General features: G+C 44.0%; 1 protein-coding gene across 1 annotated transcript; it reads right to left on the bottom strand.

The window, feature by feature from the left end:
* Nucleotides 1-93: 93 nt before the first annotated feature.
* dipk2ab (divergent protein kinase domain 2Ab) lies at nucleotides 94-26356 on the bottom strand. Its single transcript, XM_086191620.1, is given in 5 exon segments — nucleotides 94-2332; nucleotides 6415-6718; nucleotides 18139-18620; nucleotides 18623-19018; nucleotides 25866-26356. Coding segments are annotated over 4 exon segments (1179 nt in total). The 5' UTR covers nucleotides 18669-19018; nucleotides 25866-26356; the 3' UTR covers nucleotides 94-1985.
* Nucleotides 26357-27043: the final 687 nt, after the last annotated feature.

Genomic DNA, 27043 nt, shown 5'->3' with positions numbered 1-27043 from the left:
AAAATAATCAAATAATGAGACGGAATCAAGAAGAGTCCACACGCAAATTAAGTGTATATATATCTATATATATATATATATATATATCTTCATTTATTTTAATATTTAAACCCACTTTAAGTTGTAAATACAACTTCTGAATGAAAGGCACAGGAAAAATCAGACAATGCTGATAGAATACTCAAAAGAAAAAAAAATACAGTACAAAAGTGGACAGTTAATTATGCACGTACAAATCTCTCCAGCTCCAACGTTCTCCAGACCGGGGAAACAGAAACACAACAGAGTGAGAGGAAGAAGGAAAGAGAGAGAGGAGAGAGAGAGAGAGAGAGAGGCTGGGGTCTTCAAAATCCATTAGCCAAACTTCTTTTTATTGCTTTTCCAAACTGACAGGGGTCACCTCGTCTCCGTGGGTCTCGCGCAAGGCTAAAAAGCAACCGCTGTGCTTTCTTGTTTTCCCCGTAGATGGAGAGGCTCGTGTTGATTTGTTGTGCATTGACCGTGCTACACAACACTCCACTGGGCATTTAGCGGCTGATTCACAACATCAAAACAGATGATTTACTAAACATATGGAGTGGGTTGGGCGGGGGGGGGGGGGGGGTGTTTGTTCCACGTCATTTGAGGAAGATCTCTCATAATCAATTAGCTAATGAGCCAATATTTCAGATTGCTTCAATCTCCACCAAATCAACCCACCTCTCAGGAGGTGCCTAGAGAGGAAGGTGGGGCTCCAGAAGCTAAAAGTGCAGGTTTGGAGCCGGATGTGGAGCAGGAAACTAATTTCAGATGATTGTTCTCGACTCTCGCGGACAAGAAGATTTGCTCTTATCAGTCATGAAAGGTTCCCGTCATCTGCTTGATGAGGGCAGATCTTTAGACCTTGACTGCAGCAGATAGAACAAAGCACAGGGAATCAGGAGACATTAAGATGTCAGATAATCCAGGTAACTACCTCTGGATTTGGTTGTCGAAGAAAAAAAAATCAGTATATCGGCTTGCCAGCTCAAACAAGAGGAGTGAGAACAACTGGGAGGAAAGATGTACTGCTCAGGGTTCTAAATATTCATTATAGCCTCTTTGGTATCAGCACATCTGCATCCCGGGACCACCCGCTGTACAAATTCCTCATTCCTTTTCCGAAGCACAGCTGTTTCCCTCTGTTTTCTTTCAAAATGGAGGGGGGGGATGCTAAAAATAAAATGATTGCCACAATCACAGAACTTGCAAATGGAGTGATTGATTGGAACAGAAGGAAATTAGACTTATATAGCTGTCGAGGGTCGAGCTCTGCTCTCGATCTGCTGCAGTTTAGCCTTTCCTGCCGCTTGACAGCAAGAGATTCATGCTACCTCTGCCTTCCCTGCAGCCATGCTACACAGGGTAAAGGGAAAAAAGCCACTGAGCGGGGGGGGGGGGGGGGGGGGGAATTAAAGGCAGAAAACTACTTTAATTCAGCCCAGAAAAAGAACATCCTAATTAAAAGGACAAGGAGAGATCCAGGGGGGCAGAATTTAACAGGTGTTCAGATTCAAGAGTTTTGATGAAATGAGGAGTGAACAGGAGGATGGATGAGCGCTGTGTGATGTTGCTGCTTTTGTTGGACGCGCACGTTAGCCTGGGTCCAGTGAAGAATGCGTTTCTCAGAGCCCTTTCTCGCAGCCACGCCTCCCCCAGAGACAGCAGGCCCACCCCGGGAGGGGAGAAGTGGCCTCTATCCCCGCTCTATCCTGGTTCTAACCAGGATCTTAGTGCCTCACTCCTCTTTCAGACAGGAGCAAAGTCAGGTAAAAGCTCGAGCTTTAAATCAACTGCTTTGAAGTTGGATTCTTACACTTCCTGATGCAAGACCTCTCACACTTTCTTGCTCCGGTGCAAAAGAGAGCAAATGACATCGTGTACAAGAACCAGGATCTCAAGAGTTCGTAGATTACTGGTACAGGATCCAGTCTCTCAGTGCGTCAGGCTAACGCCAACTCCATTAATTACCTGGCTGTAGCAGAGGAGGAAGCCGCTGCTAGCTGCGTTAGGTACTCGCGCAGTTCCTTGGCGGCCAGGAAGCGGCCGTAACGCTTTTTGGGTTTGGTGCACTCGTCCAAGAGAGCCTCGAGTTGTCCATCTTTGGCTATGTGGGCGGGGGGATCATGAAGGAGTCCACCGGTCGTTCCCCGCCACGTAGCGTAGCGTGATAACAGGTTCTGGCAAACAGCATAGTAGTTGTGGTCCACAGTGACCCTGGAACAAAGGGAGTCCTTGGAGAACGACAGGCAGGCCTCCCTGTCACACTCCTCGAAGCGGCTCTCGTACCACACGTCGTAATTTTCTGGCTTGTCTGCAAAGAGACGGAGACAATTAAAGGAGGCAGCTGCAATAAAGACACACTGATCATAAAAAATAGCCACAAATAAGAGATGCACAACATTCATTTAAAATATATGAACGCATTCATTAGGTTGTGAGCTTCTTTCGCTTGGTGAATGTGTAATGAGAGCACGGCTTTCGACCTTTGAACAGCAGTGAGGTCTTTATTTTTTAAATCTTACTACATTTAATATGAACATATGGGTTTTTCTGTTAGTAGAAGGGTTTTCTTTTTTAATCAGGAAATCAAGCTGACCAGAAGCTGAGTGGACCAGGATGCCGCTCTGAAGTCTTTGAACGCTCTCCGCAGACGCCAACACCACCTTATTTTTGAACACACACACACATCCAGACGACTCATCTGCTGTTTGATTTGGTGCAAATGAACCACTTTCCAGATTTATTGAGCAAATAAGATTCTTTCTCCAACTCATTTTGTGTTGTTGTTCCCCCCCCCCCCCCCCCCCCCCTTTGGAGGATTGTGTGGAGAAAGGAGGGAGGGCAAGAAAATAACATGATGAGAGCGCTATTGTGGAAAAGGAGGGGAGGGAGGGATGGAGGGGCGGGACCCAGAGGATGCAAACACACACTCAGTGCATCGATGTTAATGCACTTCTACACTTCTCCTCTGGCTCATCACAGCAACTCAATCAAACATCCCATGCTGCCCTGTTAGCGCGGGGTCCTTGTGGCCCCCAAATAGGAGGGGCACATCAACATCAATCAGTGTGGGTGATGAAGATGGATCTGCCTGTGTACGCACACCACGAGGACTCTCTCTCTCTCGCACACACACACACAGAGACGCGTACGCAGACATATAAAGATGTACGCACATGCACCAAGGTGAAGTGAAAGCAATTAATGTTTCTGTGCTGGCCATGCATCACGCCTCAGCGCTGATTGACAGACGGCATCAGGAGAGTGTCCTATTCTTGTTCACTCAAACGCAGTGGCAGGCAGGCAGGTGCGCACGCACGCACGCACGCACACACACACACACACACTCACACACACACACACACACACACACTCAGACAGAACGCCTAAAAAAGGAGGGAGGACGAGGTTCTTCTCAAGGGCAAAGCTGAGCACAGCAAAAAAAAAAAAAAACTACTTTGAGACCCAACTAAAGTCTGTGGTCTTTTTACTTGCACCTCAGTTCCCTCTGTTTCACTCGTATTTCTGGTTCGAGCGTAACAAAACTAGAACATTTCCAAAGCAAACTAAATCATTTCCAATTCAAATGACTGCCTGAGTCTGGACGAGGGCTTTCTCTCGTTTCATGTGGATCTGGGAGCTTCCACGTTAAGGAGCTCAGGTCAGATTTGTAGACATTCTTCTCACTTCTTTGACTTCCCAGAACTGTGCTGAGAATGGACACGAGGCCTCAAAATGCTTGTCAGAGTGGTTTACCTTGTAGCATATAAAGCCTGTGAAATAAGGAGAGTGTGTGTGTGTGTGTTACATTATACAGCGTGTGTTTCCAAAAGCCACTGGGGGGTGAAACCATCCTCAACTGCTATAAACTCAATGATGGGAAATGGTTTCTTTCGCACCACTGGACTGTGCAAACACGCAGTGCAACTTGAACACGTTTTATCTCACTGAACTCGCTGCATCAATGTGGATGCCCCTAATGAGAGGGAGGAACGGCGCGTGTTTGATTTGCAAATCAATTCTCCTCCGTTTAGACTGATGAGATTCATGCAACAGACTTAAAGTCTTTCAATCTCCAGCTCCTAATTGTAGGGATTGGATTCTGCACTTGTGAAGCCTTGGGAGGTTACCGCGACCATTTCCTACTGCAGCCCGACACATGTCAGTGACCTCATAATACTCATTAGCCCCGTTGTCCTGCTCCTTTTCCTGCTGAGTCCTGGCACACACACAAAGAGATCCAGGCACACAAACACGTGGGGGGGGGGGGGGGGGGGGAGCACATAAACATTCTTGACGCTTCAACTCTGAATGGCCAGGGTAAGCAGCTTGAGTTGTCAAGCTCTAAATGTGTCGGCCAGACAAAGGCGGGCTCAAACAGGATTGAGCTTCAGGACTAGCAGAGACCGACTGTGGCAGGAGGGGAAATTGTGTCTATTGGCTACAACATAAATATTAATACTTAAGATAAAACAAAATAACTGTTAGTTCAAAATGCTTTCTGTGTATTTGTGATGTGAAGTTGTCTGATCTCATCATTTCGAAAAATTCATCCCTCCAATGGTCAACCTATTGACTCCACGGCTGCAGCTAATTATCGTCTCGGTTATCGATTCATCTGTCAATTACTTTCTTGATTAATTAATTTAACGTTTGGTTGATAAAATGTCAGAAAACACCCAAAACAACCCGCTGTTATTCAGTGTACTCTTGGAGAAACATTTAAGAAGCTGGAATCAGAGAATTTGGGATTCCTGAAATAGTTCAGTGTTCATTAAACAAATAGATGCTGCTGCAGCTGTAATACACACACACACACACACACACACACACACTAGATAATATCTATCGAGGACTGCCCCTCAAACAGAGACTTTCCTTGTTGACAAGTTGTCACATGTTACGATATCAATTTCATTATTTGAATTGCAGGGCTGAGTGATTGCAGAGGAACACAAAGCTGTAATTAACAGCCTTTAGAACATCTATTACATGCGCAAACCGTCAAAAGGCCAAAATGATTCAGGAGCTGTCAGTAACACCTCTTCCTTTTCTCTTTGACGGGGGTCTAATGATTTCCATACATTGATTTATTTTGTGGCAGCAGCTCACCGCCATCCGCGTTTACTTCCTCGTATTGATTTCCTGCTTTTTAAAAACAGTTAAAGTCTCATTCTGTTGTAGAGCTGCGGTGCACTGCAGGTTGCTTGTGGACACAGACACAGAATTATTCATCAAATGTTATTTGTAATTACAATTTTGGGCTTCTGACAATTACAAAAATCAAGATAGTCGAGATAAAATTGTTACTGCGCTGCAGTTCTTCCCCCACTGATCCGCAGGTCTGGTTGTTCAACGCCTTCGCCCCTAAAAGCCAGCGGCGGTGTCTGCACCACAAGGCAATCAAATGTGTTGGTTTCACTTCATTCATTTGTGTTGTTCGTCCATTGTGTAGCATTCTTGTCTCTCGTATTCATCATAAAGTTCATCTGCTCTACCAAATGCACAATCCTTCCAAAGTCAATGTGTGATGATGGCCAAAACACTTTTGCAAACATGATTATGGCCACGACTACGACTCCTCTGGTCAATGAACATTTAGTGAACCATGGGGGGGGGGTTGTAATGGGGCATGATGGGTGAACCAGAATCCCTTTAATAGGATTTCTGCAGGAAGGGACAAACCTAGAAAACTGACTGGGTGGTCCTCCCTCTCTCAGCCAAGACGGTGGAGGGGACAGGAAGCAGTCACACTGAGGGTATGATGGATAACTCTCCCTGTCCTTGTTACGAGGTTTATTTTGAGAGGCAAAAACAAAAACAAAAAAAAAACTAGGGCAGCAGAGATGGCTCGTTATCTGAACTATCGCTGCTTTGATGGGGATGAACGTCTCGGAGCAGAAGGGGTGCTGGATAAGTATATTCTTAGAGATGAGGCTTGGAGCGAGTGCGGATTCGCCAGCAGCGGCCCGTCCCCCGAGACCCTTCCTCGAACCTCAGCTGCTGCCTCATGAGTTACAATTGGCAGTTGTAGGACTGACGGTGGTTTTCTAGAGCATCCAAGCTGGAGGCAGTGAATTGGACTCTGGTCTCTGTAATAAACTCTTGAGAACCAACAACCACTGAGGAAATAAGGCTAAAATTTGTTTTACTCTCAGGAAAAACACAGTTTTTTTTAATTTCTGTGTGAAAGTGTGATTGTAAACGCTGTTGTGGAAATTTGATCAGTTTCTGCTGCTCCTGAGGTGCAGATGCTTAGTTATGATATACATATAAGCTTTGCAGGGAAAGATGAATCGTCATGGCAACTGAATGATAAGGCTATATTAGGCATTACCCTCAGGCATATGGACACACACACGCACACACACAGACGTAAATGATGCCACTCACTCTGCTTGATAAGTCTTTTGTCTGCCACAAGAACATTCTCTGCATCAACAACGATGACCTTTCCATCGCGTGGGCCCACTGCGAAGTTATCGAAGCTGACGTCCAGCAGGTAGAGGGCGAATTCAAAGTCGTTGTTGGTCAGCTGCTCTGCGATGTCCATCAGCTGACGCGCCAAGTCTACTCTCTTCTCCCAGGGCGCGTTATAGAAGCTCCACAGCTCTTCGCCCACATAGTTGACAGCTACCACGCGCCCACACGCTCCCAGGTATTTGGCAAATGGCCATCCTTCGTCTGATGGAAAGCTCTGTGGAAAGCAGAAATACACGAGGACAGAAAAACAAACTTGATGTAAATAGAGATAAAGGAGTCACGCTTTACAGTGTAGAACTGATAAACAGAAATGCCCAGTTGGTTTTTGAAAAGCAGAGGCTATCATGTGAATTGTAAGAACCTTCAAATTGTCAGAAAATATTTGAACAGAAACCATTTTCCCAATACAAAGAGAGAAAAGAGAAAATCCCAGACACCAATCACAAAGTTGCCAGCCTTGGGCAATATTTGATACACCATTCTAAGCACGATATTTGAGAATCTGCCAAAGGATCACATGAAACGGAGCCGGCGCTGGGTACATCGGATTAAATAAATAAAAGAGCCCGTTTGTGTTGAAGCCCTACAGGTATGAGCTGATGTATGCTGCCTGTGCTCAGTGATTCCAGAGAGCTAATATGAGGTGATTTGTGGTCGCGGCAGTTAGCAGGAAAGTCTTATGTGTTGTGATGCAGCAGTGGAGCGATTTCATCTGCTGCATGATGTCGGCTAACCGAGTTAATGCAGTTTGGACATGCTGACAAGAAATCACTGCGTATTACAAGTTTAAACTGATAAATAATACCGAGGTAATGCTGCTGGCAGGACCTGGCTACCCTGATGCTGTACAACAACTCCGGCTCTCTCAGATTTATTAAACTGATTGAGGTCAAACGCAAAAAAATCAAGCGGATTGACTCAGTCAGTCTCATTACTGCATCCCATCTCTCTCCACCAGCTTTTGTGTCTCACCTTTTTCTGAGATATTGTGTTTATCTTGGTCTGATTCATTGCCACAGGCCATCACAGTGGGTGAACCAATTAACGGAATACAATGAGGCCTGCTTTTAGCATGCGAGTTTTGCTACCGGTGATCAGCTCCCATCTTTAAACAAGAAAACACCCAGGCAGCGCAATTCCTTTGTAACAAATACTTTTCTGGCAAGCAGCCGCGGCACTGACAGGACCAGGAAGACTCGTGTTTCACCAGAGCATTAGTAACATACCCGCTTTTTTTCAGAGACCCAATCACATCGCAGACATGACAGTGAACATGCCATGTCACTGCAGGTGAGTGGTGAACTACTAAGACTGTTGTCCCACCATCACTTGTGGGGATTTAATACTTCACCAGCTTTCCATGTCTGCACGGTCATTTTTTTTCTTTTTTCTTGTGTATGCATGGCTAAATCCCTTTAAAATTTCATGAAATAGAAATTATTTAAAAACGTACATTCAACCCCAGTCTGCCATGCAGCTGGCGAGTTTCAAAGACAACAGCTGGACACTTAGCACATAGAAACTGTTGCAGCAGGGGTGCACGTGACAACAAAATATAGTTTGTAGAATAGATGACTATGTGACAATTACTGGTTCACTCGTGCAACATTGCCGAGACACTTGTCAAACTAAGTTGCTATAAAACTTCTTTATTACATCCCTTGACTAAGCTTTAATTTGCAACGAGTACTGAAGATGGAGGCATGTGGTTCCCCTCCTGCGCTATGGTGCATAATGCAAAGAGCTGAATGCATTTCAAAGAGAGGACTGTCAAGGCTGAGGATGCTTTGCTAGGGGTTTCTGGCTGAACACTGAAATCATCTTAAGGACAAAGAAATCAGGATCTTGATGAAATAATTATGGTACAACTTTTTACTATGTACACAACACACACACACAAAAGAAGTCTACTGCAGTCTGTTTTAACAGTGTAAATCTGCACCTTAAGCAGATCTATTCTTTGGAATACTTTAAAGAAAAGAACACCACGATGGGAGGACAATGATAAGTTGCGATGCAGTCTTGGTAGAATCCATTTCCCTGAGGTGACCTGATCAATTGTGGGACAGATAAAAGTCTGTCCAGGAAGCACTCCTGGCTTCCAGCAGTTTTTCTGTCTGCCTGTACCTGTCATCCTGAGTTTGAATAATGACTAATCCCCAGATTCTTCTCCAAAACTCTTGGCTTAATAGCATTCGTCTACATTTTAGCTTATAGCCAACTTGTCAGGAAGAATAATCTCAGAATAGAATTCTTAAAAAGTGAAAATGCTAGCAGATACTAAGAAACAAAAAAGGGGAACGGTGCAGTTCTCGATTGTGTCTGGACAGGAGACACATCCAGACTACTGAGATGTTGCTAGCCAATGGATATGCCTACATAAGAGATTTTAGGATTAGAGATTTAATAGGCTAAATATTTAAATGGCTTTCTAATGTCTGAAGTTGGTATCGAAAGATTAGATTGAAGCTGGATCCGTTGGTGGTACATCCCTATTAGGCCCACTTCCCTTTGACCCAGATTCAAACCTCAGATCGCTTTATGTTGCAGCAAATCTAAGCAGCTCTTGGTCTTGTTGACAAAACTTAGCCTGTCCAATGTAACGGCTAAAGCGGCTTTGTAAAACACCATCCTCCCACTCTCACCCCTGCAGGGTGGATGGATAGATGTGGTGAAGGGTGGTGGTGGTTTGGGGGGGGGGGGGTGGGGGGATACGATGGAGACAGCAAACAGAAGAGACAAACAGAGTGTCTTTCACTTCTCCGCTTCAGTGGACAGGAGGAATAAACCAGCAAAGACCTGCCTGCTAAACACATCTCTCTCTTTGTTGTCAGGTTGCAGCCTGAAGAGGAGGAAAAGTAGAACGACAGCAGATGGAGGGTGGGTGTGGGGGGGGGGGGGGGTGGCAGTGAGTATCCTAAGGCTACTTTCAGAAACCGTCATTCGCTGTTATGAGAATGCCTTCATGTCTGTCCAGCCTTCATCTGTGGTTTCTAACATACATGTACGTCCGTTGTGTTGAAGGATGTGTTGCGCCGTGTCAACTTGTGGAATTGACACCTCATACCTGGTTGTCATTTTTATGAGCTTCCTTTAGTGAAGTTCAATATACGATAAAAGGTGAGGGCAGAAAAGTGAGGAAGCACAACCTCACCAATCACTCAGCCTCAGCACTCTTTACTCTGCAAGGGCGTGTGTGGTGGAGAGAATTTGGACTGCACAGGTAATGAATTTTACCATTTCCCCTTCAATGTTATGCTATTTAAAAATGCTGAGGGTGCAAAACTGCCAATGACACATCCCAGCAACTTTTACGGCTTTAAAAGATCTAATCACTTCTTGTTCCAGTCGTTTATCTCCAGCTTAGCAAAAAAAAAACCTTTAACATATAGAACTTGGTGCCAAACGGTGTTACTTTCACTGCGAATTTCTCTTGGAATTTAATGCGGTGTAATAAAAATAATGATCCTGGCTCTGGAGACAACAAAAGTGAGCGTGCAAACAGAACAAAACAGGATCTTCTTATTAAAGACGACCTCACAGCGACTTCTAGGCCCAACTCTGACTAATCCAATCTAAAAGGTAGAGGCAGAGCACAACAGTAGCATTGACTGGGGATGTTTGTGCTTTTCACTCCCCTTCCTTTAATACAACAGACACACTGGCATCCTCTTGGGAGGAGATTGGAGTGGGTTGAAATGAAACGGGGCCACAGACAAATGGGCAGCCTCTAGAGGAGAGGATGAAACGAATGGAGCGAGAGGCACAGGAACACACACCTGCGCCCTGACATCTGCTGACAAAGACATGCCCTTCTACTGGACCACTTGGGGGAGGGCATGGGGGTGTGTGTGTGTGTGTGTGTGTGTGTGTGTGTGTGTGTGTGTGTGTGTGTGTGTGTGTGTGTTAAAGAGCGTTCGAAAGAGGGGTCTTTGTGTATGAGTGTCCACATATGTATGTGTCTATGTGAAATTGTATCCAAGTGCATGTGAATGAGGACATGCAACGTGACCAGGGCTGATAACAACCTCTATTCAGGGGCCGAGTAAACATGAGCGGCTCCCTAGATATTGCCTTGGCTGGCCAGCAAGAACACTGGTCCATCAAACACAGACGCGCACGCACACACACATAAGGTGGACACAGAACTGTGTTTATAAATGAAAGCTTTAAAAAGAGAGAGAGAGCAGTTGCCTTCATCTTGCAACCACAACTACTTACAACAGAAAGGAAATTAGCAGTTTGCCACAAGTGTGTTTCAAGTGTGCAGCTTGTTAAAGTCTTGAGAAGGGTGTGGTTTAAATTCTCAAGATTTTCTATCCTCAAAACAAAACCAAAAAAAACCTGCCGCTTTACAACGTGCAAGTTGGGACAGGAGTCCTCGTCCAAAGGATCAAATGATGAAGTTGAGGAAGTGTGGAGCACAGACACGTTCAGGCAGACACAACAAGGAAGAAAACCCTTTCAACCCTGATGTTGCAAAATGAACATTACTCATCCCGTTTATCAAAGAGGCTTAGCATTAAGAAGGAGTCACATCTGCTCTGCAAGGCTGGGCCTGCAAAGCTGGACTTGACCAAAAAAAAATACTTGTTTTCTGTGTCACTCCCATTGACCTTGTGAGTCTGGAAGATGTGTGGCAAGCCCCATCTGGCATTTTGGTGGCCGTTTAAGTTTAAAATCCAGCCGGTTAGTCTGCCGCAAGAGGTGAGGCCCCACAGGGGACCAGCCTTAACTCCTCATCCTGGCAAACACAGCTCTACCCTTTTTCCTCCCATTCCTGCTAAACCTGTATCTTTGTCTTTCTTTCCTGCACCCAGAAAGCTGACAAGATGGGGCAATAATGTCTAATGAGAGCCCAAAGCTGGGGAGCGCATGTTTGTGTGTCTGTAAACGGTAACGAAAGATAGTGAAAGGCTGAGAATGTAAAGTGTATGCATATTAAAATAGAACAGAGCCTGCCTTTTTCCTCATAAGACACACTGTTCAAAGACTGCAAAGTCACAGTGTGTGGAGCTTGCAGCCGTCTTGGGAAGAGGGAATAATAGTCCAGAAACAAGGACTGAAACTGGAAAAGATTGCTGGGCTTGTGTGCATGTCCATGAGTAGCGCGAGAGGACTTTACTCTCAGTGCCAATAGGAAAGTAACAAGTTTAAAAAAAAAAAAAAGAATTAGGATGAGAAGTCACAATCAAGAAGTCAGGTGGACAGACTGGGTCTGCTTGTGCTGGACAGAAGGAAAACGCATGCACATGACTCCGTTAGCTCTGCCGAGCAGGAACAGAAGTAGGTTAGCTAGGTCTTTGAGTTCTGTTCTGTGGGGAGAACGAGGACAGGATGAGGAATGAGTGCACAAGGCAGTGCAGCTCCTGGTTGCCTGTATACGCCACTGCAAAGTGATCACTGAAATCGCGTGGTGACCTGAACACAGAGCCCTCCTAAATCCCCTCCACTGGAAGACGAGGAATGTTTTTAGTCATATGTAGCGGTGTTGACTCAGTCTAGGTGGTATTGCTGCCCACATGACTGGGGAGGAGCCCAAATGAAACTTGGCCTGAGACCTAAAGGCTGTGGGTTTGAGGCCTACATCAAGGGCTATGTATTTCAGAGCAAGCAGCAATTATCCCAGAAGCATCGGCCCCTAGCAGAGAGTAGGGATGAGGGAGACTGCTGTCATGGACACCGCACTCTAACCTCTCTGGCACACAGAGGAGCAGAGAGAGAGAGAACTTCCCTACAAAAGAAACAATTAAGTATCTCACATTTTAAAACAAAACAATTAAAAAAAGAGGATCCCAGTTTCCAGTCCCCTGGGCAGATCCATAACCAGTGAGGGACTCAATTTGCGAAAAGCCTTGACTGCCCTCCCCAGCACTGCTAAATAAATGTGGCCAGATGTAGACCGGAATGCCTCTAAATATTGGTCTGAGGTGCTCTGAAGAACTGGTTTGACAGGTGTAAACTGTCTAAGTTTACACCTGTTGCTGTGGTTATCAAAGAACAAAACTGGTTTGATTAGCCAACTAGTTGGACTGGAGCTGACGCTTCTGGGTGATGTAAATCAGTGAAGTAAGAGCGAGCAAAGGAGTGGCTGGATGAAACAGAGGGCCACAATGTCGAGCTCACTATCCCTGTTCCAAGACAGTTCAAAGCTATTGCTTTATTTATTTATTCTTGTTTTTTGTTTTTTTTTACGGGGAATTTGCGTTCATACTGCCAAAATAATGCAGTTACATGTGTCCATCTCTGACTGCAGTCTGCATACTTGAATGTCAATATGTCCATGGTGTGTTCACACCTGCCCACTGGTGACCTGATCACTCAAGATGCATTTTAATACCAGGTTTTCTGAGTGCAGTCAAACATGCAGTGGGAGCTACCCACTTAATGCCAAGTCTGAACAGGGCCATAGGGTGGTTGCAGGCTTTAGCAGTAGGACGTTTGGGGGAAGGGGGATCTAAAAAGGGAGCTAGTGGGAGGTGTAGGATGAGTGGTGGTGGGGTTCCGCCTCAGGCATTTACACCTAACCAAACACAGCTGTCATGCATGTGTATGTATGTCTGTGTTTGTTTGGGGGGGGGGGGGCAGAAAGAGAGAGAAAGGATTAGGGTAACACAAGCAGACTGGTTCAAATGGAAGACAACACCACAAGGCTCTGGCTTGTACAACACACACAAACCCTTCCCCACTCTCCTCCTCCTCTTCTCCTCTTTCCACCAGGGCCTCCATCCAGCGAGGGCAGCCAAAAGAGGGGAGTTGGGCTCAGATAACTCCCTGTCTTATCCTAACAGGATTCAGTCTGTACACAAAGGCCTATAAGAATAATGAAAGGGGTTTCGGTAGCACTTGAAGCAGGGTTAAGCAGCGTACACCACTTCTTCTCTTATGTGCTAAGAGAATCACAATCCACCAGACCCAAAAACAAGGTACTAATCACAGACTAGCAACTTAAATGCTGTTTACCAGTGGACCCCAACCGCTGAACTGGCCTTAGGGGACTGAAAGCTCACGCTTTTTACTCAGAATAGCATGCGGCGTCTGTGATTAAATGGAAAAGAAATAAATACTAGAAAACAAAAAAAGGCTTTGAACCTCTTGGTAAAGAGGCATGACCCAGAAAGCCTGGATACAAAACTGTAGTTTTTTTTTTCCTGAACAGTGAATTAAAAAGGCTCAAATTGTATGCATCTGTAACTAAAACACGTTAATGGTTGTGATAAACTGTTTCTGTTTTTTTTTACCACGGGAGACAAAATAGCCTCTGTTATATTAGTGCTAGATAGTCAATAGCCTTTCTTTTCTGCAGGAACGATTGTCTGTTGCACATTTAAAAACATGTTTTGTCATTGTTCTCCACTATAATGATATAACTACTCACCCCGCCGATGCTGTCTACAGGCCACTGAGTTAAATCAACTTTCCTTCAAGATAAATAAATAAATAAATATTCAGTGGGTCAAGTTTCAGGTGTCATCATAAAGAATAAGAATTTATAACATTTACTTTGGCTTTGGTTCCTAAATTGGATGAGGACTGTGATAGATTACACGGAAGCTCTTTAAATCAACAGTATACCAAAGAGGCGTCTGCTATTTGAAAAATTTTCAAAGGGGCTGCAAGAGTGTTTGCTCAAAGTGTCATGTTTACTTTTACATTTGCATTCAAGATTCTCCTGTCAAAAAACTTTGGGAGGAATGAGGAGATAAGGTCATTCATCTAATCTCTCTAGATCTCCTCTCCAATTTAGTATCAGTTGTCTGGGTTCTGGGGAAAACAGACGGCGTTGTGTGAGAGGCTCATTCTGATGAGCAGTGTCAGGTGAGGACTAGGCGCGGAATGAGGAAGTGGATATTGGGAAGGTGGGGAGGGACGGTAATAGAAAGACAGAACGGGGTGTCTGGGAGAGCACAGATTGGGAGTCTGGAGGAGATGAGTGTACCACTGACTGAGTTAACCCCACCGCCTGTCACATCCTATTCTAGGCTTCACTGAGCAAGACAGGGCTGAGGACCAAAAACGGGTTGCGAGCGCAATAGTCACATGGTACTGGCCAACTCACCGAGCTTGATGATTTGGAAAGGTGGACCGGGCTAAATCAAACTAATTTCAAGTTGGGCCAGATGTACTGCTTTCCATCAAACACAACCATCACCTGATGAGTCAGAGCAGCATCCAGCCAGACGAGCAAGAATAGCAGTGAGGTCCTAGCTGGGAAAATGGAGAGCTTCAACTATCATGAGGGATGTGCTGATCATGTTTTCTCACAGAAGTTGGAGTGAGTGTGATCCAATACGTACATATTTACATCTATGTTGTTTCAATTTGTACATGATGCAGCAGCAGAGACACTTGCTGACCAAACATTTTTTGACAAGCGTAGACATGAGCTGCCGGGAGCAATTAACCTGTCATGTCCCCTGTCATGAAGAACCATACGATCGTCAGATGAAAGTTTGTCATACAGACTGGTGGAAGAAACAGGCAGTGCTGGCCGAGAAGCTGCAGCAATCTGAATGTTTTGTACATTGCTCTTAACAAATTATATTGAGTGCTCAAGTGCAGTAAATTTCTGCGTTGTGCCAAGACTCATCTCATAGTCTCACACCAGAATGTGGGTGCTTTTTTATATATATATATATATATATATATATATATATATATATATATAAAAAAAAGCACCCACATTAAATATAAAATTGGGCAATGGAATACCGATACAGCCCCGCTATGGTGAAGGAGAGCAATGCTACAACACTAGCAGGCCGAGGACAAAACACAGTACAAACAGTGATGGAACATTAAGAATCAGGTTTAAAGCCCAGTACCTTTTCAATGCTGCTTTAATGTAGGTTTGTTTTTGTCTCAAAGTGGTGGTGGATTACTGAGCATATGGCTGGACAAAGAAGATGTGGATTATAATGGACGATGCTCTTAAGAGTTTGGAAACAGGCGTTTTAGGATAGTTTTGTTTTTTGTAGGTCACCATGGCGCGCCAGTAACTTCCTGCTAAATACACATGGCTGACTGCATTCTGGAGTCACAAAGAAGATGCAGCAGTCACAAAAGCACAGCTTCTATTGGAACTAATACTGGTGCATTAAAATATACCCAGGGATCTGTTTTTATTACACTGTGTTTATTTCAAAAAATTATTGAATAAGAAATCAAATCAAATGCTTTCATGTACTTACTGTTATTGCCAAGGCAAACCCTTGACACGGGTGGATTTATCACATTAACAGAGAGGCCAACTTGTGAGTAAAATCACAGTTTTGGCGTAAAGGAAACAAAACAGCTGAAGTTGCATAAGGTTTCTCTCATTGCACAACATTTTCTTGTTTGGCTGTGGTCAATTTGTCTTCCAAAAATATTTATTCCCCAAAGCCAAATGGTCTTCCACGTGACAGAAGAACGGGGGCGGTGTGTGTGTATTTACATGTGCGTGCTTGTGTACTGCATAGCACACAGAAAAAGCATTGTTGGCCGGACCCGAAACAACACAGCAGATTGTTTCCCTCTGACAAAGAAGGTCTAGTTTCTCATAGTGAAACAGGGCCGATTTGCTGCCTGTGGCTTCAAAAGCCTGGAAACAGAAGCCATTCTAAGAGAGGGAGTACAGCTCACTGAGCAGACGGCAGAAATGTTATTCACATTATTCAACTGAATAAAGCTGGAGGAGAGCGACGGGAGAAACCCCCCAAACCAGAGCAAAGGCGGCCAGTGAGGGCTGGAAATCATTTACACTAAATATAGAAGACCTAAATTATACATGGAGTGATACTGGCCTCTCAAACTTACCTAAAATGTGTTCAGCTGCACCCAGGCATTTATGAAGATGAGTGATAACTAGAACTAAGGATCTAGTTTCTTTAAATTAATGGTTGGAGACGTATCTTTTGTTCGAGCCCCTCCCTGCAGCTTGGCAAGAACAGAGACCAAGGTGTTGTAGTACAGCACGTCTTCTGTTTAATCTCGATAGGCACCATTAATTCTTTATGGCCTACTGTCGTCCAACCTTGGTGCATTGGATCTTTCAGTCTTTCAGCAAATTTACTCATTTTATGATGCTGTCTGGTCTCAGAGACGCCTGGCATGTGTTTTTTGTACATTATCCGTTCATACAATCAACGCTCACTTTCTGACCTACTGCACACATAGACGCTACAGTTCTTACTCCTGCCCACAGGTCACAAGTTCAGGATGTGATCAACAATTCATGAATCCCTGTAAACAAGCTAAGGCTACATGGAGTGGGGAGAGCTGTGGACAATGTGTGGGCATGATGTGTGTGGTGTCTGGAGCTAAGATTGTGCAAGATGGGGATTTTTGGGGGGGGGATAGCCCAGCCTCAGACCTGGCTCATAATGGCATTGGATGACTGATGGAATTATCCAACAGGAGTTTGTGGAGCATACACAGGCGAGCTGGAAAAAAACAGGAAGGTTTGAAAGAGACAGAAGAAAAGGAGAAAGGAAAGAAAAGGGAGGGCAAGCAACCACACACGGCTAATCAGATTTTATAGATCGACTGGACTAAAAGCTGATCTCGCCTTTTGTTCTCTGAAATGCCTGGAGGTGTCCAGCTTCATATGTAGTGTGTGTGTGTGGGGAGGGGGTAGCTGGGGTTGGAGGTCAGCCTGAGTTATTCAATATCTACACGGGACATGACCATTGTTGTTTTGTCCCCTCGTGAGACACGGTCAATGCCGGATTGAAATTGGAATTGATCGGTTGCTTGTAAATCACTGAGGGAAGAGGAAGTGGAGAGTGCTTATATGTGACATACAGTACAGCTTTCTTTGACACACGGGACGATGGACTAGAGACAGGCCCAAATTTGACTTCTCACATAGTGTCAAAGAATGACCGTTATGAGACGCTCCTTTCAATGTGGAGGCCTTGCTTTACATACATCATATATCAGCAATAAACCTACAGACCTGTAGAAAAAAAATATTTTTTTGCATGTTCTTTTAATCTTGTAACACAAACGACTTTTTTCCTTTTATAAGGCTGAAATAAAGATGCTAATAACAATAAGCAGGCCTGCAAAATCCCTCCAAGTGCAGTCTCCCGCACATGACGAGAACCCAACGGACAGAGACGTAGATTAAAATTAAAAACAACTTGGACCATTTACAGATGCACTCCTGAATAATTCAAAACTGCCCTACATATAGTGTTAAATATGCAGTATTGCCGCCAGCCAAAATCTCTCATCTTTTGGGAGGCCACAGCTTTTAAACCCCTCTCTATTCTAGGCAGAGGAGTATTAGCGCTCTAGAGGGCAGACACGCGGTGCCGATGTAGCCTTGACTTTTGGGAGGGTGTAATGGCTCATCTCAAATCTATGGAAGAGGACGGAAAAGGAAGATTCCTACCCTATAATTTACCAGGGGCTCTTGGGGCCACAGCCTGACTTGTTCTGTATTGGAGTTCTTATCCTCTTTGTAGAAAAGAAATCAAGGAGCCATGACTCAACTACTCTTACAAAGCTGGTGCCACAGATCATCTGACACCACTTCATCAAAACCAAATGTTCCCAAACACAGTTACACTAACAGAAAAGGAAAAAAACCCATAGTTACATGAACAGTGAAAAAAACAACAAACAAACAGGAAAAAAAAACAATACCTGCAATACAAGTGGTTCGGGGTTGAATGCCAAGGTCATGAGCAGCTGCATTCTCTCGGTGTCCTTGAGGTTCTTGAGTAGAAAGCTGCCTGAGTCTTTGGTCTCAGCATACCTGCGGACAACACGGTCCAGCAACCTCTGAGAGGGGCAGTGTACCAGGTCTGACCAGCCCTCCACCACTTCTGGGGTGAGCAGACGAACGTCGCCATTGATCCGGGCGAATTCAGTTTTGTACATTGCCTGGATGAGGTCACAGCGCGGCCTGCCTGTGGCCCTCTTGCAGATTTTCTGGTCGATCTCAGCCAGCTCCTGATTGGAGCCCAGACGTTTAAGCACTACGCGACGGGTGCCCTCCCTGGGCTCGCCATACTGAGCAAAGTAAACATTTTTGACATTGAAGACATCTAGGAATCGCAGCCGACCCCAAGTCTCAAATGAAACCTGGCCATTCATGAACTTGCGGCACCAGCTGGTGCCAAAGCAGGCGGGACACTTGTTGAGGTTGATGAAGCGTCTGTCAGTGAGCTCATTCTTCTGGAAGGAGGCGAACAAGTTGTGTGTGTTCATCAACAAGATGACACACAATCCCACCACTAATAGAAGTTTCAGACAGCGGTAAAGGCGGCCAAGCTTCAGAGGCAAGAAGCGCAGCATGATGGGGGCGGGGCAGGGACGAGGGGTCTTGAGGGACAGAGAGGAGAGGTGAGATGATCGTCAGGAAGCTGACCTCAGTGCCTCTCCAACATGGCGTACTAGGGTAGTTTCTAATGCCGCAGGCTGGGGTGAGGTTGGCACAGCTGCCCCGTGCCAGTTTCTGGCAGAGGCCAGTGGGTCATGTTCTCCCTTCTTTGTGGTTGTGAGCCACCTCGAGCCAGCAAGTCTGAAATCAAGCAAAGGAAGAGAGGAACTTATTAGACCGGGTGAGAGAACAGCTATATTTTCACCTGTAAATAGCCCTTTTGGTCAAAGATAAATGAAAACGGTTGCTTGCTTTCAAATCTAACAACCAAATCCTATCATACAATACCTCGTATAAAACAAAGAAGTACTTTCTCTAGCATATTAAATTGTCACACAAATTTAAATAGCTTGTGTCATTTGAGTTTTTGAGCAAAAATGAGATGGCGCACAGCCAGAGCAATAAACCTGCCTGTGCCTATTTGAACACTTTCTCACTGGGCAGTTATTTAATGTATAAAAAGATAAATAAAAGTGAGGAAAGAGGGGAAATAAAGTGTCAGTGATCAAATTAAAGAGTAAATGTACAACATCCTCTCCTGTAGTATAAATAAAATGTATTGCACTTTGAGGAGTCATCCTCAGAGGACCCTCCCTCTGCAGCTACAGAGGTATCCATCATTTTTCCTCTGATGCATGGGAAAATAACACCGTCTGCATACCTCACCGGTAACTGAGCTCGCAAATCATGAGGGTTTTTTTTTTTCCCTTCCCTCTCTTTTCAAATAGAAGAATCTTGCTTTGCATTGTTAAGAACCACACTGAGTGCAATTTAACCTTTGATCATGGTTGCCCTGCACCGTTTTAATCACGCTTTGAAGTTGTTCTTTTGAAAATGGCTGGTGTCGCTAAAATCACGTACAAGGGTGAGGGAGAAAAAATAATCCACTAGTACCTCCGTTCGGCATATCTGTGTAAGCAGACAGGGGCAATGTACGAACCATGCATAGAAGAAAGCGACAACAATCTGAGCTCTCAGTGTAGAAGCAACCCTCTCAAACACCCCCCGGTCTTTCCATGACAGAAATCACAGACCTCCAATCAGCTTTTTAGCAATGAGTCTTATAAGACGCTTTAAAAACGACAATGAATCCAGCCATGCAAATTAGCCATCCTCAATTAGAACTCATTAAGACATGCCTATTAGGACAGCCGACTACAGAGGGCACGGCTAACAAGTAGACACACGAGTGTGATTAGTGTGTGCGTCGATGGTTACTTGCAGTTTGCTTTCAGATCGAAGCGGCTCAGATGAGGAAAGACACGGGGGCTTGAGGCAGCCAAGTGAGCAGCGGTTGTGACACGTGCGGCTGCTGAGTGTAAGATAAGAAGCTGAACACACTGGCTCTTACCTCACACCTCTGTCTGAAAATACCTTAAATAGATCGGGCCAACATCACTAACGTAAAAATAGACTACATCCAAATAGGGGAAACTTCAGACAGCCTGCAATATGTATTTAAAAGACAAGAAATATGATGTTTGCACTTGTCAGAAGAAATCCAAGCAATGTGACTCAAAAGTATAGTTGTCCTTGAACCATAAATAAGATGGAAGAAATAGTTTAGTTACTTTTCATGTTTGAAATAGAAGCAATTTTTTTTTAAACATGGAATTTAACCAAATTGGGTGTATAAATGTTGACAATAATGTGCTGCAGTTCCCAGAACTTGGAGAGAGAAATTACTTATTATGAAGAACATCACAAATTGTAGGCTTTATAAATGAATAATGCAGGATACTTTCCAGTAAACTATTTCACCCACATTAACCTGAGATATGTCAGAGGCAAAAGTACAAAAAGATCATTTTAATGCATTTAGTCTGAAACAGAATTTCATTGAGCATGCCAAAAAAAGAAACTGTGGTTCCGCATCACGCTGACTTCAACAAAATGCCTCCAGTGTGATAAATGAACAATAACCGAATAACCTCTCAGCCGCGCCCATTCAGACTGAGCTAAAGGAACGCCAACACAATAATTTAATAGAATCCAGAAATCAAATTGTCCAAGATAATCATATTCAACAGGGAAAAGAAGATAAATTGGGAGAAAACGAATTAGAACAGCAAATAGGAGCAAAGAAACCCCACAAGAAAACTTGAATGCAGGTCAAAAGGATATGAGCCTTGTACCCTCTACTTCAGGGAAAGCGTCTTGCTTGAGAAGAGAAGCAAATATCCTGTTGCTATAAGATATCAAATCAAGTGCCATTTAGCATCTGACACAGGCTGTCACGGCACAGATGCGGGAGCAAGATCTGGGGAGCAGATATGAGATTTAACTGGGATCAGCAAAGAGCTCAAGAGGGACAAAACATAACCTCAGCCAAGCAGGCAGAAAGCTACAGAGAGCGACAGCGAGATGGAGCAAGCCTGGAACAAGACCTGGACACTACGGAGTAATGAGATGCACAAGCTGGCAGCTAACAAGCTAATACGTAGCTTCTTCTTCCTCTCCAGAGAAAGAGTTAGGCCTCAATTACCTACATAGCGTCACCTGGATTATGCCAATGACCGTACTAATTGCAGCAGTGAACGGATAAGCTGCGCACAGCGTTTTCTTTCTGTTAATGAGAAACAACAGAGGTGTTAAAATGCTCAAAATTAAAATCGATGAAATTGAAATGTACAAACCTGCCACCAGTGGCTTATTGTTGATCTGTGTTTTTGTTTAAGCATGAAGCCGGAGAATTAAAATGCAACTACATTTTTTATAGCCTGCTGCTGCTGCTGCTGCTGCACACACACGCACACACAGTTATGGTGTGTACGAGACCAAAACATTGAGCTTTATTAGAAGGATGGCATGGTAATTTAAGATGTGGATAATTTTCCTTGGTAATTACCCCCACTAAACTGCTTATTGTGAATTTTACACCTGCAAAACCATTTATTTAGCTACCACATTGTCCATTGCTGTGTACCACCCCACGGCTTGGGAGTTTTTTTTCAACAGAACTTGCATAGTCTATATAGTTCCCTACGGCAAAGTTGCCTATTCAGGTTTTTGCCGAGGGTAAAGTTCACTTAGAGCCCAATATTAAAGCCAGATGCTCTCTACTCAACCACAGATGTTACCCACTGGAATAGAGGGGCAGTGAAATTTAAAGCAGTGTTTTCTTTTGGACAAACATAATACCCACAGAAAAACTTGTGTTTTAGATTAGCCTCCCACCTCCGTTCCTCCCCCCTATGACGTAGAGGAGGGACGCACAATACAGGGAGGAAAACCCTGTTTAGAATAACCACCAAATTACCTCTCATCATTTGGTGCCACAGCCAAAAGTGGGGTAAGAAAGTTTTTCAGCATACTCACTCTACAAAGAGTGGCGGTGAGCACGAAAGAGAGGCAAAGAAAAGAGGGCAAATCAAAGGATGCCTGACTCCTCATGCATGGGAGATGAGTCTCGCATTCAAAATGCTCCAAGTTTGGCAGATGTTAAGAGCTGCAAAATGGCTCGTTACTGGGACAGAAAAGGCGCAAGATGAAGCAATGGGCCCCATGTTGGCTTAAAACAGAATGACAAAGGTCGAGACAGAGGAGAATGACATGGTAATATTCTAATATTTAAACTTTTATTAAACTTAAGATTTTGACAGAATAACCTAGATAAGAAAGATGGGCCTCAGAAAAGAAATTTCCGTCTTGAATAATCTTTTCCGCTGCTCAATGTGTAAAACTGGCTTAAGATAAAGCTGAATGAGGGCCAGTCTTAACCAGTTCTTTCACTGCACCTGAGGCTGAACTTCATTATGATATTATAAAAGTGAGCCACACATGAACATGCTGGAATATCGCTAATGAGAGAGGGAGCGCGCTGAAAAGGAAGTAGTGGAGAGGACTGGGATGAAGTGGAAGAAAGAGGAGAGGGGAAACACAAATAATGGATCACGAAAGGGTATTAAGGTGAGAAAAATCACATTGATGCAGAACGGCAGCAGGAGCTAGAGTGGACCGTCAGATGGTTGGAACCTCCACACGGGGGGGGATTTGTCGGCACATTGGACAGACTTTCACAATGCTCTTATGCTGACGAGAACATTTGATCGTTTTTGTCTGCTTTTTCAAATATGATCTGAGATCGGTTGCCTACAAAAACCACATCCAGACATGTGAGCTTGCCTTCAAAATAAAAGCAGCAATAATTTATTATCATTATGGTTACATCAGGTGGCTTTGAGGGGCCTTATTCTGAAAGATTCTGAGCAGAAGTGTAAAATTCTGTTGGTACCTTGATTAGCTGCTGTGCTCACTACTCTCCCACCACCTTTGCTCACTCGTTGCTGCATAATAAGACCTACGAGGATCGATAAGTTTGGACTTTGACGATTTTCAATTTGTCAATTTGGGTCGCGGTGGTCTGGCTGAGCCGTGCCTCAGTCACGCCACTGAAATGCACGCTGGCCCCGGGGGCTTCTACGCTGCTTCGCTGAATTTCTTTGTGTCCTTCCAGCGACTTTAGCTGAAACAGAGCAAATAGTTTGGGAGTTTGCACCAATTATCTTTGAACGATAGTTTCATTTACCGAAATAAACATAAAGCCGAAAAGAATGCAGACCAGAAGAAGGAGACTCTGTGAAATAAAGGCGTAGAAATGCATTGCAGGAAATGTTATGTTACCAGATGGACCAGCCACAGTTGGTGCAGGCTTCTGCCATAGAGCTGTACGTCCTGCTATGCCGTAGGCTACAGTACAGGATATTTGTTTATTCATGTTTCCAATGAACCCATATAGGCACATATGTCTTTTTAAGCCCACTGACATATTGATAAATGTCTCCGACATGTTGACTGTCAAAACCCACTTTCACATCCCTTCCACAGCTTGCATTGAAGTGTCCTTGAGCAAAACACTAAACCTGTAATTTGCCTCAGTTGAGCAGGTTGCCTTGCATGGCAGCCTCCACCACCACAGTTTAAATATGAGTGGGAACGGCTGAATGAAGTGCTTTGAATTCATATATAAATGCAACCTATTTTAGCACTTTTCCATCTCTAGAAAATGGACACACAAACACATGAATATATCTACCACAGACTCCAGCAAAACCTTCCTGAGAGATCAGAAAAAGCTTCCTCGGGCCCACCAAACCCCCCCCCCCCCCATCCTCTTTTCCTCCAATACAATGTGAGGCTCCGGCTGCCAAGGTTATTGATTGAGGGAGTCAATAATGTTTGATCACAAAAAACATTCAGCCACAGCCAGATTGCCTCAGTACGGCAAACACATAGACAGTGATGGATTGATACTAATGACAGTAACATTTCAAACACCTCATTTAAAATGGAGTCCCCGGAATATAAGCGCCAATTAACCGAATCCCCACGCAGACATCAATCTGTTCATCTCTGGCCCAAACTGAATCCTAAAGGTTTTAATGAGAATATCAATTGTAACAGCTCCGTGCCAGACTCCAGCAGCTGTTTGGACACACTTGAACTGAGACTTGCACTTAAACACGATTGTTTTGTGTCATCTCAACAGCTGCACATTTTCACAAGCCTACATCACTTTGTAAAAGCTGTCTGGTTGTCTTGTCCGGGAAAGCTTGTAGTATATTTAAATCTAGTGATAAGGTTAGAGCAACAGAAATATGCTTGAGGAGGCTGAAATAATGCTGTCAAAATGCAGACCTCTGAGAAGAAGACTAGCGTTACAACAGATCTGTCCTAAATTGTATTGGGTCCTTCTTTGACCGATACTACACCCCCCCCACAACCCATGAGTTTTCATGAAAATCTGCCTGCAAGTTTTTGCATAATCCTGCTGACAAACAAATACATCCAACCAAAAACAACCTCCTTGTTGGAGGTACCCGACATGCACTTCTTCTTTATTTTAAAAGGTCATGTATTGCGTGTTTCCATCTGTTCGACAAGTTGCTTTATTTTTTTTTTTCTTCCCCGATTTGTTGAGATTTGAGGTTGAAGGGAAAAAAAATATACGGCTCCTTCGGGAGCTTTTAGGCTTCATTTACAAGACATTTCCCCTGCCGAGTCCTGAGAAAGAGTCAAATCAACCACCAACAGAGGGGGAATCAGCTTATTTTCATAGTTCCCTTTTCAACTAATATTGCAAAACAGCTCCACAATAATTCTCCTGTTATGGAAAAATTAATTTCAAGCAGCCCGCATTCTGTTCCATAAGACTTATTATAAGCTCTGAGCGACCCAAACAGAAGGCAACTGTTGTGGTAATCTATTTTTCCTTCAAGTTTTGGCGTGTAATCCTCATTATGCCAGAGAAATCTCACGGCCAAGTCACTTTAGCTATTACTGCAATTAGCCTTTCATTCTCAATGCATGTCTGACTTATTGGGCAAATGGCTCAACCTGATGTTCGCTCATGCCAACAACGAGGCAGCAAAATACACAGCTGATCGATCCAAATCCAGCTGGCCAAGAGGGAACATATTATATTTGAGTGGACGAACAACGCCGATTAAAAGCAAAGAGGAAACTACTTTTGCTCTAAATAATAATACGTGGATGTTATTGTGGATTTGGTCCGGGTAAAGAAATAAGACAAAATAATACAGAGTGACAGCAAATTTATGGAAGGCTGTAGTTTTTATATTAATTTTGGTTGAATATTTTAAGTCTCTTAATTCAGGAAATGCCTGCAGGAGCAAACAAGAATGAAAACACCAGCACTTGAAACGGTAACAGTAACCTTCATGTTACCATCCGGAGGATGTGGGTATCAGATAAGGGTTGTAGGGGGGGGACATCTTTTATCTTATATTTTCATCATTTCTGGTGTAGTAACAGTGTAACCCCGCATTCTCTCACGTACATTAATAGTTAATGTCAAACTACGCTTGACCCCCCCCCCCCCCCCATCACCCTTTAAGTCCTCGAGTTGTGGCTTCGAAATGGAGAGAAATACGACTTTTAATGGCAATAATATCCCATTTTTCACATCTGAAAAAAAAAGTCTCTAACTTAACGGGCTGCAAAGAGAAGAAACAAGCGTGTAACAAACCTGACGGACTTTTTCTTCCTCTTCGGGGTAGTAGAACGCTTTAGCGCTCAGTTGATCATTCTTCAAAGTTGCGGTTCACTTAAAGGAGAGTAACGGGTGAATCTAAACGACGGGAGAGATTACGTGAAGGAAAAACTAATCCTACAACAAACAAAAAAAAAAAAAGCTCGACGGTGATATTCTTATCAAGCGAAGTCAGACCACGTCTAGCTCCTAGGTATCTAGTAGCCAGCTAGCCCGCTAGCTGCCGAAATAAACAGTTAGGATATCGAGTCTTAACTCTTCGTATACCGGCTCTTTCCGACTGTAGGACGCGGTTCCTTCACAAAAGACAACAACGGCCGTATTGCGCATCAACGTCCATATGTGTCCGCGTATCATGAGTCCCTTTGTAGACAAGGAATTGGCTCTTTTCTTCCTATCACATGCAGCTGCTCACTCCTCTCTCCAGCACCACAATGGGTTCTGTTTCGACTCTTCCCAACACCAGCTTTTAGCTTTTACGACACCCGCTATCACTTTACGGCCCGGGTTGCTAAGCGATCATTCTAATAGGCTTGTCTGGAGCGCCGCCCCCGGTCTTAATTTTACCAAAATTTCTCTTTTTTTCAATCACATATCCATGCCCTGTATATTTATGCAAAACGAAATAAACCGAGTACATCTAAAGGTGAAAATGGATGAAATAATCATGCATGGGGAATTTTTTTTTATGTTAATTCAAGTGGTGCTTCACCAGGCTATGGACCTGGTGGAATTCAACTGGCTTTTGACTTTTCTTTGTCCTTTACATTTTTGTCGTGAAGAAACACGCAAGAGGAGATTATCAGGGTCAAATTTAGCAGACAGCACCGACAAAACTGAAGTGAAATTCGTAAAAAAAAAAAAAACTCGTTTATCCATTTTCTGTACCGCTTATCCTATTCGTCGCAGGGCCGTCGGGAGCATTCGGGGTTCAGTATCTCAAGGATACTTTGACATGGTCACCAGGGGAAGTGAGGATTGAACCAGCTACCCCTCAGTGACTAGACGGTCACTCTACCACTGAACCATGCCGCCCCTATCTCATTTATTTAACCACTATAATGCAAAGATAACAGCGGATTGGGAGCCCACAGCAGCATCATAGGTTTCTCCAACTGCATATTCAGCAATAGTTGCATTTATTAATTCCATAT

The sequence above is a fragment of the Aulostomus chinensis genome, chromosome 21, assembly GCF_037954235.1.
Source record: "Aulostomus chinensis isolate RoL2024-O1b breed Wild chromosome 21, RoL_Achi_v1.0, whole genome shotgun sequence".
Taxonomy (NCBI): Eukaryota; Metazoa; Chordata; class Actinopteri; order Syngnathiformes; family Aulostomidae; genus Aulostomus; species Aulostomus chinensis.
This window is presented reverse-complemented; position numbering and strand designations above follow the sequence as displayed.